The sequence below is a fragment of the Tachysurus vachellii genome, chromosome 11, assembly GCF_030014155.1.
Source record: "Tachysurus vachellii isolate PV-2020 chromosome 11, HZAU_Pvac_v1, whole genome shotgun sequence".
Taxonomy (NCBI): domain Eukaryota; kingdom Metazoa; phylum Chordata; class Actinopteri; order Siluriformes; family Bagridae; genus Tachysurus; species Tachysurus vachellii.
The window spans coordinates 18,596,064-18,611,638 of NC_083470.1; the positions used below are offsets into that span (position 1 = coordinate 18,596,064).

Here is a 15,575-nt window from a genome sequence, read left to right on the forward strand (position 1 = left end):
TTATAATAAAAAAAGTACAAATTTCTCTTTGTCCTCGTAAGGACCTTAACATAACACATGCACAGCCATGCACACTCTCGCAGTTTAGTTACTCTGTTTTTTTTAAAATCATCTAGCCAAACATATGATATCTAAGGATCCTTTTTTGTGGGTTGTGGTGTAGTGATGTTCAAAGGGTCATAAAGGAATACTGGGATTTCTTATGTTTGGCTTGCTTCATGACCGCAAGACAGAACATATTAACCTCAGGATGGTATCAGCATATAGCAAAGCATGCTGAATGTAGAGCGGTTCTTATAGCAATAGTGATCAATAATATTTTAAAAAGGATTTTTTATGTTGAGTTACAGATGAATAATATATATATTATTCTTACTTCTTATTCTTATTCTTATTATTATTCAAACTTATATATATATATATCTCTGTAACTCAACATAAAAAATCCTATTTATATATAAATAAATAAATGACCAGATATTGTTGGAAAATGATGCATACACATACCTCAGTTAAGAGATAATTTCAGCTAAATCATAACACAAATTTTAAACATCTATTCCTCAAGCATGATGTGTAGAACTAACAATGTGAAATGGACTACTGGGATTTAGTGCAGCTAAGAACCTTAAATCATCCTATGCATGTTCTTTCAGTCCTCAATGTCTACATTTCTTAACCCAGATGGTATTTGCTGCCTTAGATTCATGTTCAGTGGCCCAAAGACCGGTAAGCCCTATCCCAAACTCCTGTTGCCCAAGACCATCTGTTAGTTGACATCAATGAGAACTTGACACAAAACATGAATCAGGAAAGACATATTTTATGCAGCAGCACAATGCAAAAAAATATATGGATACAGGTCAAAGAACTTGAGTTTATATTCTAATCAAACATTAGAATTGGGAAAAGCTGAAACTGGGCAGTTAGAGCCTGGAAAATAACCAGGTGCTGTCCAGTTTCTGAATCTTTGCCTGCTGTAGCCTCAGATTCTTGTTTTTGGCTGAAATGAATGGAACCTGATTTCTGCTGTTGTAGCCCATATACCTCAGGGATTGATATGCTGTGTGTTTTGTGTTGCAGTTTTGCTTATCCTGGTTGTATTTAATTTACTTTAGATTGCTTCCCAGTGCTGACATACTACTATTTAAGCAAACGTACTGTTTTTCTATGAGACATTAATTATTGTTTTTCACCCTTTGAAACATGCTCAACTTGATCTAAAAGTCCAGGGATTTATGCAAAGCAAAGGCAAAAAAGACCTACCAAATCTCTGTTTCTTGTATTCAGTCAGCTTTCGTTTCATTACCTTTGTTTGTCTTTGATTTATGAAGAATGCAAAATTTTATTAGTTCTTGGGCTACATAACTGTTCCAATTATTTGTAATATAATACCCCTGTAACAATTTAGACCTGTCTCTCCAAAAGTTGGTGTGATTAGCACAGTATCAATGATTAGGATTGTTGCAGTTTGAAACTGGGGTAGTGATATGGATCAGCTAATCAAAATACTGCTTTTTGTAGCTATAGGAATACACCTCTCATCACCATCAGAGAGGAGCTTCATGGCCTCTTTGTTATATGCACATGGTTGTTAGTGCCAGATTTCACTGTATTAATCAAACAACTGGAAGTGGTCTTGCTTTCACCGACGCATAGCCGGCATATTAGATCTGAGGTGATTTCCAAGCTGCTCTTTCAGTCGTCACTCATTGTCACGGTTAAGCTGTTACAGAATATAAGTAATAGTGTTATGAATGCAGCAATCAGAACTGAAATATCTGTATTCAATTCATTATAAGGCAAAATGTATAAAATAATTACCTTCTATACTTCTGAACTAATTATAAAAAAGACTAAAAACCACCACCACTGCATGTACTGTTATGCATTTAAATCACACCTGTGCTTAGAAGAATGGATTTCAAAATAGTTTGAATGCTAAAAATGTACAGTATACAATGTAAGCAAATTTTGTCCTGATGAGTCAAAATCATAAGTGCAGTGACCTGGATGGTGGATCCATCACTTTAGAATATCGGATCAGTGAGGCAACTAGAGGATTTGTTTGTGAAGATTGAGAACAGACAGGAGGCAGTTTGCCTGTGCTGTGTAACAGAGTCTGTATTTTGTTACTTAGGTAAATCTCCAGTAACCAATCCTGATTTCACATTCTGAGGTCACAAAACTTTACTGTATTAAGCAAATCTGCTGTATTAAGCAAAACCTAGTTGTTAGGAGAATATAAATGTTGAGGTACTAATTTCACAGTGTCATCACCAGACCTTTTTGCTCACTAGGTAAACTGGCTCAGATCCATAAGTGATGATTCCAGATAGGCGGGCAGAGATGTAAGTGCAAAAGGTTAAATGAGGTCTAAAATCAATGATGTCTCACATCTTTGTCAAGTTTGGGATAGGAATGATGACAGAACTCATAAAGAGAGGTGTTGAAGAGTCTCATCAGTATTAAGACAATTTCAACTGGCTGTTATTGTATTGATCACACACTAGGGGGTGGGTGGTGGGGACATACAAAGGGGCTTGCCCATCTGACTATATGACAACTATTTTGGTCACTGGAGAGAGGATTACGGATGTTGTATTGGAATGCCTGTCATAAAAAACGGTTGTGTTCTGGGGCAATGCAAACAACATGAAAGGCATCAGATCCACTGATATGAACCGGTCCTATAGTTGCATGGCATGAATAACCTCTGACAACTTTAACACATGAAAGTGAATGGCTAAGGTTTAATATCATCAAGTCACTGAGATTCAAGAACTGTGGTGGTTGACATTATTATAACCTTACACAGTGAGCAAAGTTTATGGGCTTTTAACAACAATAAACAAACACATTTTCAGCCTAGACTTAAACACTAAGAATGTCTCCTGAACACAAACTCATCCCACTCCCAGGCACTTCCCATCCAGGCCCACTCCACAGTTGACCCAAATACTTAGCCTCCTGCAGGCTAGGTCAAATGGTCTTTTAGGGGTTGGAGGTGGTGTGTGGTGACCTAATGCTGTTGCATAACTAGTATCTTTGGCTATGCTATGCTTACAATATTGAATATTCCATAGCATTACAGTAGGCCAGATTTCTGAGGGTTGATTTCCAGAGGTCTGGCAGGGCAAATGTGTTAACCACACTTGGCATTGTTAATAAACCAGAACTGGTGTTCTATGCAGGGAGAATTCCTGCAACTCTGGCAAGGATAAAACAGTTACTGAAGATGAATAAATGAATGAATGAATCTATCTTCATCTATCTGCCTGTCTGCATGTATGACTATCTAGCAGGGTATCTGTCCGTCTTTTTCTGTCTGTCTTTTTGTTTGTCTATCCCTGTTATTCGCATATTTATCAACATACTGTGTACATGAAAATAAGATGGGGTATTTTATGATTCAAACTATGAGATACATTTTAGTGTTTTTTCAATATATATGTGTCACATAGGGATTAAATTACAAATACAGACATTGATGGTCAAATAGGATGATTTTAGTGTATAAATAATTTGACATTTTATTTCATGACACTGATTTACATTTTAACACCAAATCATATGAGAAACAGTAGTCATATTCTCCCTTTCAGGTGGCCCTTAAAATAAAGTGTCTTTACTGATGGACTTCTAAGACAAACTGGGCATTTTTAGTCAATGAGAGCAATTCCCACGTTCCTTTTGCTTGGACTAAGCAAAAAATAAGAGTCTGCCTTTATAAGATTCAACCCTATTTGCCCTTTGCTAGACCAAACTGCACCTTCCCTTATCTCTTTTTATTCAATGTGTTCAGTATCTTGTGTTGTCACGGCACGCCATTTGCTGACTCTCACAATGACGTTGTTATGAATATAAGACTTATAGAACTACATTCCTTGCCCATATACGCTGCCTAAAAGCAGAAAGAAAAAGCCTTGGATCACCAGTCACCTGTATTTAGACTTTTCCATGATACAGTAATGTATACAAGCCCCTTTTTCCAACCCAGGCCTCTGCTGGCAAAGACGATGCCTCTGGTATACGTTAACAGCGTAACAGTATGAGCAAAGCATAATCCAGCTCTGGGGAGCAGTTATGCTATGCTCATTTTCTCTTGTGGTGTCTTTTTTTAGCCTTGTCACAAACACATGCTACCAACACCTCTGGTCTTGTTCAATTGATACTCTTGTTCAATGTTTGGGGGAATTTTGATTAACTGAGCAGTTAGAATTTAGAATTCATGTCAGCACTAAGCCATCCTAGAGTCCATTAGTCAGAGAGAAGAGGACAACAGGTGTACGTTGTAGGTGTACAATAAGGTTTAATTATAATATATTTTATGTAATTAATTTAATTAAACACATATTTGTCCTGTAGCATGCACACAAATACACAAAAACAAACACAAACCAGTGAAAAAACTATAGGCCTTCAAAAACTGTTGCTTTGATTAAACGTCAATACCATAGTTCAGTAGGCTGGCTTTTGTAGAACTTACACACAAAAATCACACAGTTTCTTTGTTTGTCTATTTGTTTGTTTGTTTCATTTTGTTTTGGGAAATTATCAGGTTTAATCTAAATTCTTATTTAACTACAACTCAGCAACTACACAAAGCTTGAAAATATCCCAGAACATTTGAACATAGGAAATGGTAAATGTATATTTCTTCTTTTTCTCCATCCTTTGAGAAACATGTTGCTACACTTTCTGATTTTGATTATCAATCTGCAATATGCAGACATTATACTTCATTACAATTATATTAATCTGAGATACATTATTTATTCCTCAGTGGTTTGCTCCAGTAGCCCTATCCAGACACTGCCTTACTGAGCTCCAAAAAAAAAACATATTTCTGTACATTCATTAGAAATGCTTTTCTTTACTAAAATAAACCCTGTATTAATCAATTTAGGAAATATTAACTTGTAGGTTTATTGCATATGTTTTATGTTATTCTTAATTAATCATTCAAAAAGCATTATAAAGAAATAATACATAATTATCCCCAATGTACTCAGCAAATGTTTCTAAACATTCTGGAATGTAATAAAACCCGGAAAATAAGTTTTAGTTTTTTAAAGTTGATTTAGATTTACATACATTGGTTTGAAGACAGTCATATTTAAGAGATGATAAAAGGTTTGGCAGAAAGTTGCACTCCTGGTTCAGGATATTATAAGCATATGATAAGCAAAAGAAGCAAAAGAAGAGTGAAAAAATGAACAAATGAGAATTTTTTCAAGCAATTCTTTTTGCCCCACTGTTTTCCAGTATTTTAAAGTTTAAGATCTGTTTCTTATCTACTAAGAATAAAAGATTGTTTCCCAGAAATGACTTATCATTTTAATTTTATGATACTAACTATGTACAGTAATATATGAATGAGCTGTGTGTAGTGATGCTTGAGAAAAGTGCAGACCGGGCTGTGTATTAGTTCCCATTGTAGTCATTTTATCTGAGTCATGATTACTTCAGTCTTAAGCTCATTTCCGGAACATAAAACGTAGGTGTGTATGTGTGTGTGTATCAAAGGCGAAACAGATGAGTTAGTCTGCAAAGTATAATGACAAAGCGGAGATTGGTGACAATTCACTGTCTGACCTCAGGCAAACACTCAGCCATTAGACAAAAATCCCTGTGATGACGGGAAGGTAGCAGGGGGTTGTGGATAGTGTGGTTCCTCGGTATGCTAACAATCTTAGCGCACCTGCCGGCTGGATACTCTCCCCTGCTGTGCGCCTGTGTGTACATATGTGCACAACTTACTGTATTGTGTGTTTGTCTCTGGCCTTTGTTAATGTAATGACTTACCGTAGGTCGTAACCACCCTTATCATCCTCAATTTCCCACCAGGCAACAAGCCCTGTTGGCAGCCATCAGCGAAAAGGATGCTAACATAGCTCTGCTAGAACTTTCTGCTCCTAAAAAGAAGACAAGCCAAGAGGAGGTGATGTCCTTGAAAAGAGAAAAGGACAGGCTCATGTACCAGCTCAAGCAGCAGGTAATGAACATCACATCAATTATATGTTTAATAAACTCCTCACTCAAATAAAAATAACTTACATTTTGCATGCTTATAATGCACAAATGTAGTAAATCTTTCCATGGTTCAAAATGTCTATATTAATTGTAGTGTATGGCAACCTGTGGCATGTGCTATTGCTCATATTCACTTTTTACCTGACAAATTCAGTGTGTAGAATCTGGATTATTTGCGCTATCACACAAAATTTCACACATTCACAGAAACCAATGAACCATCATCTACACTTTCATACTCTCAGCTTTTTATTACCATTAGGACTTTTATAGCATTTCCAAATGGGTGGTTGATGTTCTCCAGGACATTCTTCAGATTAGTAAGCAGTTTAATTACACTCCATTGTTATTAAGCCAGCCTTAGTGTTTAGGCTATGCTATGATTTGTACTTTGATTACTTGACTCACGTAGATTTAATAAGTTGTAATCAATCATTTAGGTCACATCAGACCACATCAGTGGCATTGCTAGTGGCCGTTGCTAATGAGGCTGATTCAGGCTGAATTCTGGGAAAACAGGAAGGATTTGTAGGTTAAACACATGCTTTGCCTGTTTGCTCATGGCTCTGAAACTGTAAGCAGATGCAATGCAAGAATCTCAGGTGGAAGTTATCAACATCTGTCCTATCCAATTAGTCAGCTGCTCCTTAAAATTAACTAGTGCTCTAACAAAATACTTATATAGTATATCAGTTATACTTTTAATTATATCCATGCTGTTTTTAATTTGTGGTTCTGATTGACAATGTAAATCTTAAACCCTCAGTAATTACTGTAAACTACACTGTTTTGCTTAATATAATTAGTTTTCCCCTAATCATGTGGGAAGTGGGAGCTCAGTGGTAATGTTGGACTACTGATTTTAAGTTTATGAGTTCAAGTCCATCAAGCTGCCATGCCTGGACCCTGAGCAAGGTCCTTAACCCTCAACTGCTCCGCTGTAAAAATGTGATAAATGGAAGCCACTCTGGATAATGGTGTCTGCCAAATGTTGTTAATGTTAATAATGTGAAAGTGCAAAAATGGTTATCCACCCAATTAAAAAATAATGTATATGCATCCATTTAGGTTTACTCTGTTATATACCCTGTTGCATTCACCCTGTTATTCAGAGATTGTGAACTCAATTCCTGATGATGCCACATCCACCCATGGCCAGAAAGCCAACATTTTGCTCTTAGGGACCGATGGCATAATTTCTGGCTCTTAACAATCACAGTTACACTAGCCAATCATGGACATCTTTGAGATAATACACAAAGAAGTGTGTGGATAGCCTTTCCTGCAGAGTCTGCTACGCCGCCCCCAATGTTACATGAGCAGCAGTTCGAAGAGAAGCAGTCGGCTGGCTTCACATGCCTCGGAGGAAGCATGTTTTAGTCATTGCACTCCCTGGGAGGTAAATTAGAGAAGAGCTGCTTGATTGATGACTAAATTAGGGAGAAAATCAGGGGCAACAAACCCGAAATGCCAGACCATCATCTATTAAAATATAATCAGCACAATAGCATAGAAAATAATAAAACATGATCAGACATGTGTTTGTTATGCTGTTTAATGAAATTGTGTTTAAATAGCATTACTGAGTGAAACAGTGAGCCATTTTCAGAGTCAACCACCTAAGTTCAAAAAGTACGAGATGTCAATATTCATGCAGGGAAAGTTCTTCACATTCAGACATTCAGGCTTACACATCTATTTGTGTTGTGTAAATCATGTGCAGTATTGTTCATACCTTGGGGATTGCAGAAATATTTTGAGAACAAAGAGTCTGTAATTGATAGACTAGGAGTTTCTTAGACCAAAAAAACTTTACTTTAAATAAGAACTTACCTTTAAGCAGAGTAAAACAATGCAGAGAATATGCATAAATATTTTTTTCGCTTTCTGTCAGTTGCAACTGTATATAAAATTGTTGATAAAAGCAAAAAAAAAAAAAGAATGAAAGAAAGTAATAATGGAGAAATACTATTTTGATGTTCACCGGCTTATAAAATAATACTTGATCCAGTACATTATTATAATTATTATTTTATTATTATTATTATTATTATTATTATTATTATTATTATTATTATGAAAAAGCTTTGGCAGGTATGATTGTCAAAAGTGACATTATGTCCTCAGTATGTATATTTAAATGTGCTTTTAATTTGCTATATTAAGTAGTCATACTACTATAATAATTTCTTCTGTTTTGGGGTAATTAATGTGCTTGCCTTTAATGAAAATGTGCCCAATTTAGAATAAGCTGAGTCGTTAAAGGATTGCAGATGGAAATAGACAGGCAAACGGGGCAAAGTATCTTTTATTGAGATTAATATTTAATATTATACATGATCCTTAGCAAATATATTTAATAAAAATTCAGTTAAAGTTGCTATTCTCATTTTATCCATCTAAAATGAGAGTTCTATAGGCAAGTGCAGTTACACTGATTTTGCACGTGCCATAGCCTCCCATAATTAAACCTTTAGTAAAATCAAGCACATACGGTCATAGGACCTTGCCCCATCCACACAGTTTCACAACCGAGATAATAAACAGATTATAACCTAATATGCACATGGTGAAAACTGTAGAAGTGTATCACACATTTTCAAAACTCAAAATCGAACCAGATACATTGCACACTGCAACCACAGTTCTGTTTATTTGTGGAATTGTACATTTCTTCCTTCCTATACTATGTGCATAAAATTCCTCAAATTCCTCGTTGTGTGTGATGTGAGATAACTGTATGTTTCTTGCCCATTTTCTGTGGTTCTCATTTTCTATTTCTGTGGAAGCGTGCACACACACACACACACACACACACTCACACACACACACACACACACACACACACACACACACACACACACACACACACACACACACACTCACACATCAATCTGCACTTCATAGTGTAGTGTGTCAGCCATTAGAAGATATGATGACAGACATCTTGACCAGGACCTGAGTAACAAGTCAAGGTCAAATACTGGAGATTGCCATCTCCTCAGCACACACACACACACACACACACACACACACACACACACACGCTCTAAAATGTGCCCAGGTACAGTATTCCTCTGCAAGCTAGACTTAAAAAATTGTGTCTGTTTTCATTTATAATTTTTTATTATAAAGATTTATAATTTAGTTATTGTATAGTATTATTAATATATGTAAAGAGCCACATAAATTGAGAAAGAGAATAAATGTGTGCTAACATACTTCACTTTTAACTTTGTGCACCACTATGGTGTCACTGTGCATGTATGAGCACACATGCAGTGTACAATATTTTTCCCACTACCTGCAAAGCGGGTTCACATGAATCAGTCTGAATTTACAGTTTTCTGCCAGTTGCTGCTGTATGATGGATGCTCTTTGGAATTCCATGCTTTGATGTGGAGGCAAACGATGGAGGTGGTATTCTGATAGCCACCAGTGCAATGCTGTAACTGTACCCGGTGTGTGTGGTTGGGGGGATACATTACTTGTTGATGGGGTCATGAAAAAGAACTTGGGAATATGTTGAGTACGGAGACTTGAGGAGACAAGGCTAATTTTCCAGACTTTCTCACAAAGGTTTGTTATGGTGTCACTCAAATTTATATTCATTGCGTTATGTATTACACTGATTAAAGCCATTCTTTAGTTAAGGTATAGAACTATAAATTGCAATATCAGTTAACCATTGGAACTGATACATAACACATATGTGCACATTACATAAACGGAATTGTGACTACACAAATGAAATGAAACTTATTTATTTCTTAAGTGGCCAATCATACTCAATCTACCTTTCACTTGCGTGTATTATTTGGATTTATTAGTTTGGCATGTATTAGTTTTATGTGACAAATACACTGATCAGCCTTACATTAAAGCCACCTGCCTACTATTGTGTTGTTCTTTCTTGCACTCCCAAAATAGCTCTTATCCATTGAAACATGGACTACACAAGAACTCTGAAGGTGTGCTGTGGTATCTGGCACCAAGACATTGAGGAATTTGGAGGAAATCAACACCTTTAAATTGCTGTTATGTTTCTCAGACCATTCCTGTACAATTTTTGCAGTGTGGCAGAACACATTATCTTGAAAGAGGCCACACCAATTAGGGAATACTGTTGCCCAGAAGGGATGTACTTGTTCTGCATCAATGTTTAGGTAGGTGGTAGGCATCGATGTAACATTCACATTAATGTTAGGGTTACCAAAAGCATCAAACTGCCTCTGCCGACTTGCCTTCTGCCCATAGTGCCTCCTGGTGTCCCCATACATGCCATGCACTTGGCTATCCACATGATTTAATAAAGAAACATAGTTTGTCACATTCTTCCTTTGCTCCATAGTTCAATTCTGAGACATGCCCATTGTAAGTGCTTTCAGGGGTAGACAGGAGTAGGGATGGACACTTTGAAAGGTCTGCGACTATGCAGCCCCATACACAACAAGCTCTGACATTTTCAGAAAATTGTGATAAGTAGTTCCTCTATGGGATCATGCTCTTAACTCTCTTGTCCATACTCAAGAGTGATTTTGCTCATTCTCTCCTTCCCTCCATCAGACAAACCTAAAAGCAGACATTTCATCACGTATGAGCACTCAGATGCCACACAAATGCCTTTCAATTTCTGCCAATGATCCCCTTGATTTCCAACAGTCACTGGCTTCAAATAGCACCTAAAGATCTACTTAAATTAGCACTTAAAAGCTTTCTTTTCTGTATTACTTCCAAACAGAGTTTTAAACTCATGGTATTCTTAATTTATGACCTAGTGAACTAGTATCAATCTGTACATTGGTACAGATTTCAAAAGCACTTCTGTAAGTAACCCTGGATAAGGGCAATTGCAAATTCCATAAAGCTAAATGCAATGTAAAGACATATCAATGAGTCTTTGGTGCCCAAGACTCTGATGCCAGTTCACCAATTGTCCTTCCTTGGACCACTTTTGGTGGATACTAACCACTGCATATTGGGAACACTCCATAAGAGCTGCTGTTTTGGAGATGTTTTGAACCAGTTCTATCTAGCTATCACAATTTGTCCCTTGTCAAAGTTCCTCAAATCCTTATTTTTGGCAATTGTTCCTTTTTGCAACAGTTCAAAAAGTTTGAGAACTTACAGTTGAATGAATCCCACCCCTTGACAGGTGTAATTGTAACAAGATTATCAATAATATCAACTCCCACTGGTTTAAATATAATAGCTGAATGTTTGAGACTGTAAAATCAATTCCCAGCACAAGCACAAGGACATGAGATATTATTGGCACACAATACCTAACCTATAATAGTAATTGTATATAATATTGGTTTAATACAAACACTGTAATAAACAAAATAAATATTCATTAAGACAGATACCATTGTAGCATGGCAAGTTGAGCCTTGCCCAGTATCTCAACATACTTTGAAAAAAGAGTTTTCCAAGGGTTTTTGAAATATCGTTAAAGGTTATTCACTTGAAAAACAATTATTTAACTTGGAATCAGTTTAATAGGAAATACTGTAGTGTTCTACATATACCTTTTACAGTTTTTTATGGGAAGACAACTTAGTATTGTTCTTAATTTTAGGGTGCAGTATATGCCCCTTGTTTTACTGCAAACCTGACAAGGATAAACAGGTTACTGAAGGTGAATAATGAATGAATGAATGTATGTATAATGAAGGAAGGACATTTTTAATTGCTGAGTGAATGTTATACTTGTAAAGCTAAGCTTTTTTTAGAATGTTACATTGAGTAAAATATAATTAAAATGTCAAACTTGAGTCAGATACACTATACCGTATGGCCAAAAGTTTGTTGACACCGGGCCATACCACCCATGTGTGCTGTTTGAACATCCAGTTCCAGGTGTCTCATTTTCCTGTTATAATACACTTTACTTCTCTGAAAAGTTCAAGAATCTAGTTTGCCAATAGAGGAGCACTGGAACACATTCAGGTTGATTATCATTCAGGTTGATTCTAAAGGTGTTTGAATTCAGAGCTCATTGCAGGCCACCCCAGTTTTGGTAAACCAAGTCTTTCTGTATCCTTCTTTAGTCACAAAGGTATTGTAATGCTGAAACTGGTTTGGAATTCTTAGCTTCAGTTATGGTGATATCTTCAAGTTAACTGCATGCAAAACAATCAGACTTCCATTGTATTTCACACTAACCCTGACTACAATTCCATAGAAATCCCATAAATAAAAACAAACAAAACAAGTCTTTAGAAATGTTCAGAATGGTTTCAGACTTAAGAACACCTGTGTTTTCCCTTCTCAGTGACCATTCTGTGCCATCAATCTACTTTTAGGTAATACTTGACCATGTTCCTGATCTTTTATTGTTAATAGAAACAGCAGAATAATCAGAAACAGATAACAAAAACCTAGAGTACTCAAAAAGGACCACTTGACTAGATTTATCACACACAATGGACAATTCCTCCAGATCAGGCTCCAAGAATACCAAAGCAGAGTTCCTCTCAAAACTATACCTTGCATCCTCCAAATAAGAATACACCGAATCAAAAGTTCTGTTTCATCACAAGCATCTCCAGGAAAGTAAACTAAAAAACAAATTGCACAACATCTCCATTGCCTGAAACTAAAGCCCCATAACAACCTCATTCCTTGGGTCAGTGCATCAGTGTCCATGCACTATCCACTAGTGTTCAAAAACATTAGCTATTCAGATAAAATACTAGTGGGGAACTCTGCTGGGCCATATTCAATATTTTTGGCAAGTCAAGCTCTATGTCTACACAAATGTTCTAGCTGGTGGCTTTCTGCCACTACCTATTCTCCTTTGATCACTGTCCAATTTAGCTTTTGATTCCATCACAGATTTCTTCCTTTATTTATCTGGCAGATGCTTTTATCCAAAGCGACTAACAATTGAACTGAACAGATGACGTTCAAGGAATTTGCTCAAGGGCTCAACAGATGCAGTTTGGCAGTGCTAGGGTTTGAGCTTTCACAAAACATGATAACAATCATAGACTACTTCAGAAAGTCTCTGATAACCAAATCAAGCTGATCAAGCAAATTATTCTGCTTCACCACTTTGAACAGATAGACTGAGTCAGAGATCTCTGCCAGGGAGGTTGCCAGAAAGTAATGGGCTAACATGTCACTTTAAGGTTATTCACCTATTCAGGGAGGTAACATACAAGCTCTAGCCACCCAACTAATACTGCATGTCATCCAGCTTCCTAGCATCATTTCTGAAACCACTAGTCTTATGACCTTTCCAGCTGACACATCTCCAACACCAGTGAATCTAAAATGACAGCCAGCCTACACAAGGAGATCCATGCTTAAATTCTTTGGAAGGGATAAAGAGCCAAGGAATGGTGTTTGGGTGCAAGCATTTATAGCATTTGGAACATATCCTAATCCTAAACCTTAATAACTGAGAGCTTTGCAATTATACATCTGACAAGCTCAGCAATGCTTGGAAGTGGTGGGAAATTAATCTAACTACCATCCAAATCATAGACCCCACCCTGATCATGCAGCCCCTGCCCCTAGAGGAAAACATCATAAGGAACCTCATAGAGCTTTTGGATTGCAGAGAGGTGGGTGTTCTCTGTTCTGTTACATCTCAATCCTGATCCACCATTCCCAAAATGAACTACAAATCACATCACTTGAGCACTTGCTTGACTCCCTGTACAAATTAATAGCCCAGAAATTTGCACAATTTATTGCTCCGCCACATTAATTTGTCTTAATTGTCTTCAGTAGTATATCTGACCTGCATTTGTATGCAAATCTAGATAACAGTGTTTCTATATAAGTATATCTGCACAAGTATACTAAAGGCACTTTACCTTCTGTGTGAATGTTTTTGTGTATATATCTCAATAAGGGATCTTAATAGAACACTGTATTCACATATGATTTGCTACTACACCACTTCTTTATACAGCCTCTGTATTAATTAGTAGTTCCTAACCAACTAGGACTTTGTAAGACTTTAAGAGACTTTGCTCTTGTAGTACTTTCTAATCGGTTGCTAGATTTCCTTACTGAGTGACCCCAGGTGGTGAGGATAGGGAACAGAACATTATTTGAAAGGAAGCTTATACTTTCCTGACTAACTTTTTGTTATAAGTTGACTGTAGGTAATGGATATTTCAACAAATAATACTTTATTGTAATTAACTACATAATAACCCGGGAGTTTAAGGATTAAATGTTTGATTGCTATTTCTCACCCTATCCACTCTCCATACCTTAACATTGTTTCTTGATGGTGCATGAAGGTCAGAACATAATTAAATATACACTGTAGTAAGTAGTTATTTTATGTCAAATACTTCATTATGTTTATTTTCACATGGCATTGGTTGAGAATGTATGACATCACCTCAAACTCTGATTTCTACTCCACATTAAAACCTTGTTATTAAAGCCTGTCAACTTTTGCATATATTACTTGTCAGTTTTGATCATAACCTGAAATATATACTGAATGACACACAATAACAGACATACCAATTACTTGTGTGACCTACCTACAGTGCTAGTTACAAAACATAGCTGAATATAGTATGAATCCATAGAGTCCATAATCCATAAGCTAATTAAATAATAGATTATTGATGGAGGAAAACACTGACAAACATGGCATAGTTTAATGTGTCTAGTTTCATAGGAAAGTGTAAAAAAATTTTTACAGACTTAGCAGAAAACAAATCTATAATAAAACAACAACAAAAAACATTTTAAGGCAAAAGGCATTACTGTTGTATATTGCAAATTTTATTTAAAAAAATTAAATAACTAAAGCTTATGAGTTCAAATACCAAAGGCTCAACCCTACAACTGATGTGTAGTGATGTAATATGCTTGAAACATTCACCCATCTCTTTAATTTATACAGATATTGCTTATCCCATGTAAATTAGACATATTTAATTCATCTCTCTATTTAGGTAGATTATGACACTGTAAATAAACAACGGAAGACATGTGGATGAAACAAACATCCACAAAGGTGTAGTTACTTAGTAACTTAGTACTTAGCCAGTGCTGAGTTGTTTGCATGGAGATACAGTATGCCCTGCAGACCAAAAGGTTTGAAGCAATAATAACTAAACACAACAGACATTAAAAAAAAAAGTTGGACAGCGTACATATACTGTATGTTTATTAACAAAAATAGAAAGGTATTTGACTAAATTAATGCAGTAATACTGTCCAGTTAATGCATTATTAATTTATTTAATTAAATTAATTGTGACTTTGATCAACTGATTCTTATATTCAAATGTTTATGTTCTGTAGCTTGTGAATCCCACTGAGGGATTGACTGTTTATAGCTGCTATAACATAAGCAAAAACAGGAGCTAACCTGTTCTGTATATGTTCTGCAACATTAAACACAACTATAAACAGATTAAATGTAGATCGTTTATTAATAAATAACATAATTGTGGGAAAAACTACATTTTAATGATTGCTATACAATAATGTAATGACAACATCTTATTATAATGTCCCCTTAAAATACTGCCTTGAATTATTTATGTATTTTA

At 36.0% G+C, this 15,575-nt stretch overlaps 1 protein-coding gene across 1 annotated transcript in view; it reads left to right on the forward strand.

The window, feature by feature from the left end:
- The window catches only part of LOC132854024 (ERC protein 2), a 197,144-nt gene that overhangs the window by 124,863 nt on the left and 56,706 nt on the right, over positions 1-15,575 (forward strand). Inside the window, exon 14 of the mRNA XM_060882141.1 lies at positions 5,851-5,998. Coding sequence (XP_060738124.1) covers positions 5,851-5,998 — 148 coding nt within the window. The remainder of the gene's footprint in view (positions 1-5,850; positions 5,999-15,575) is intronic.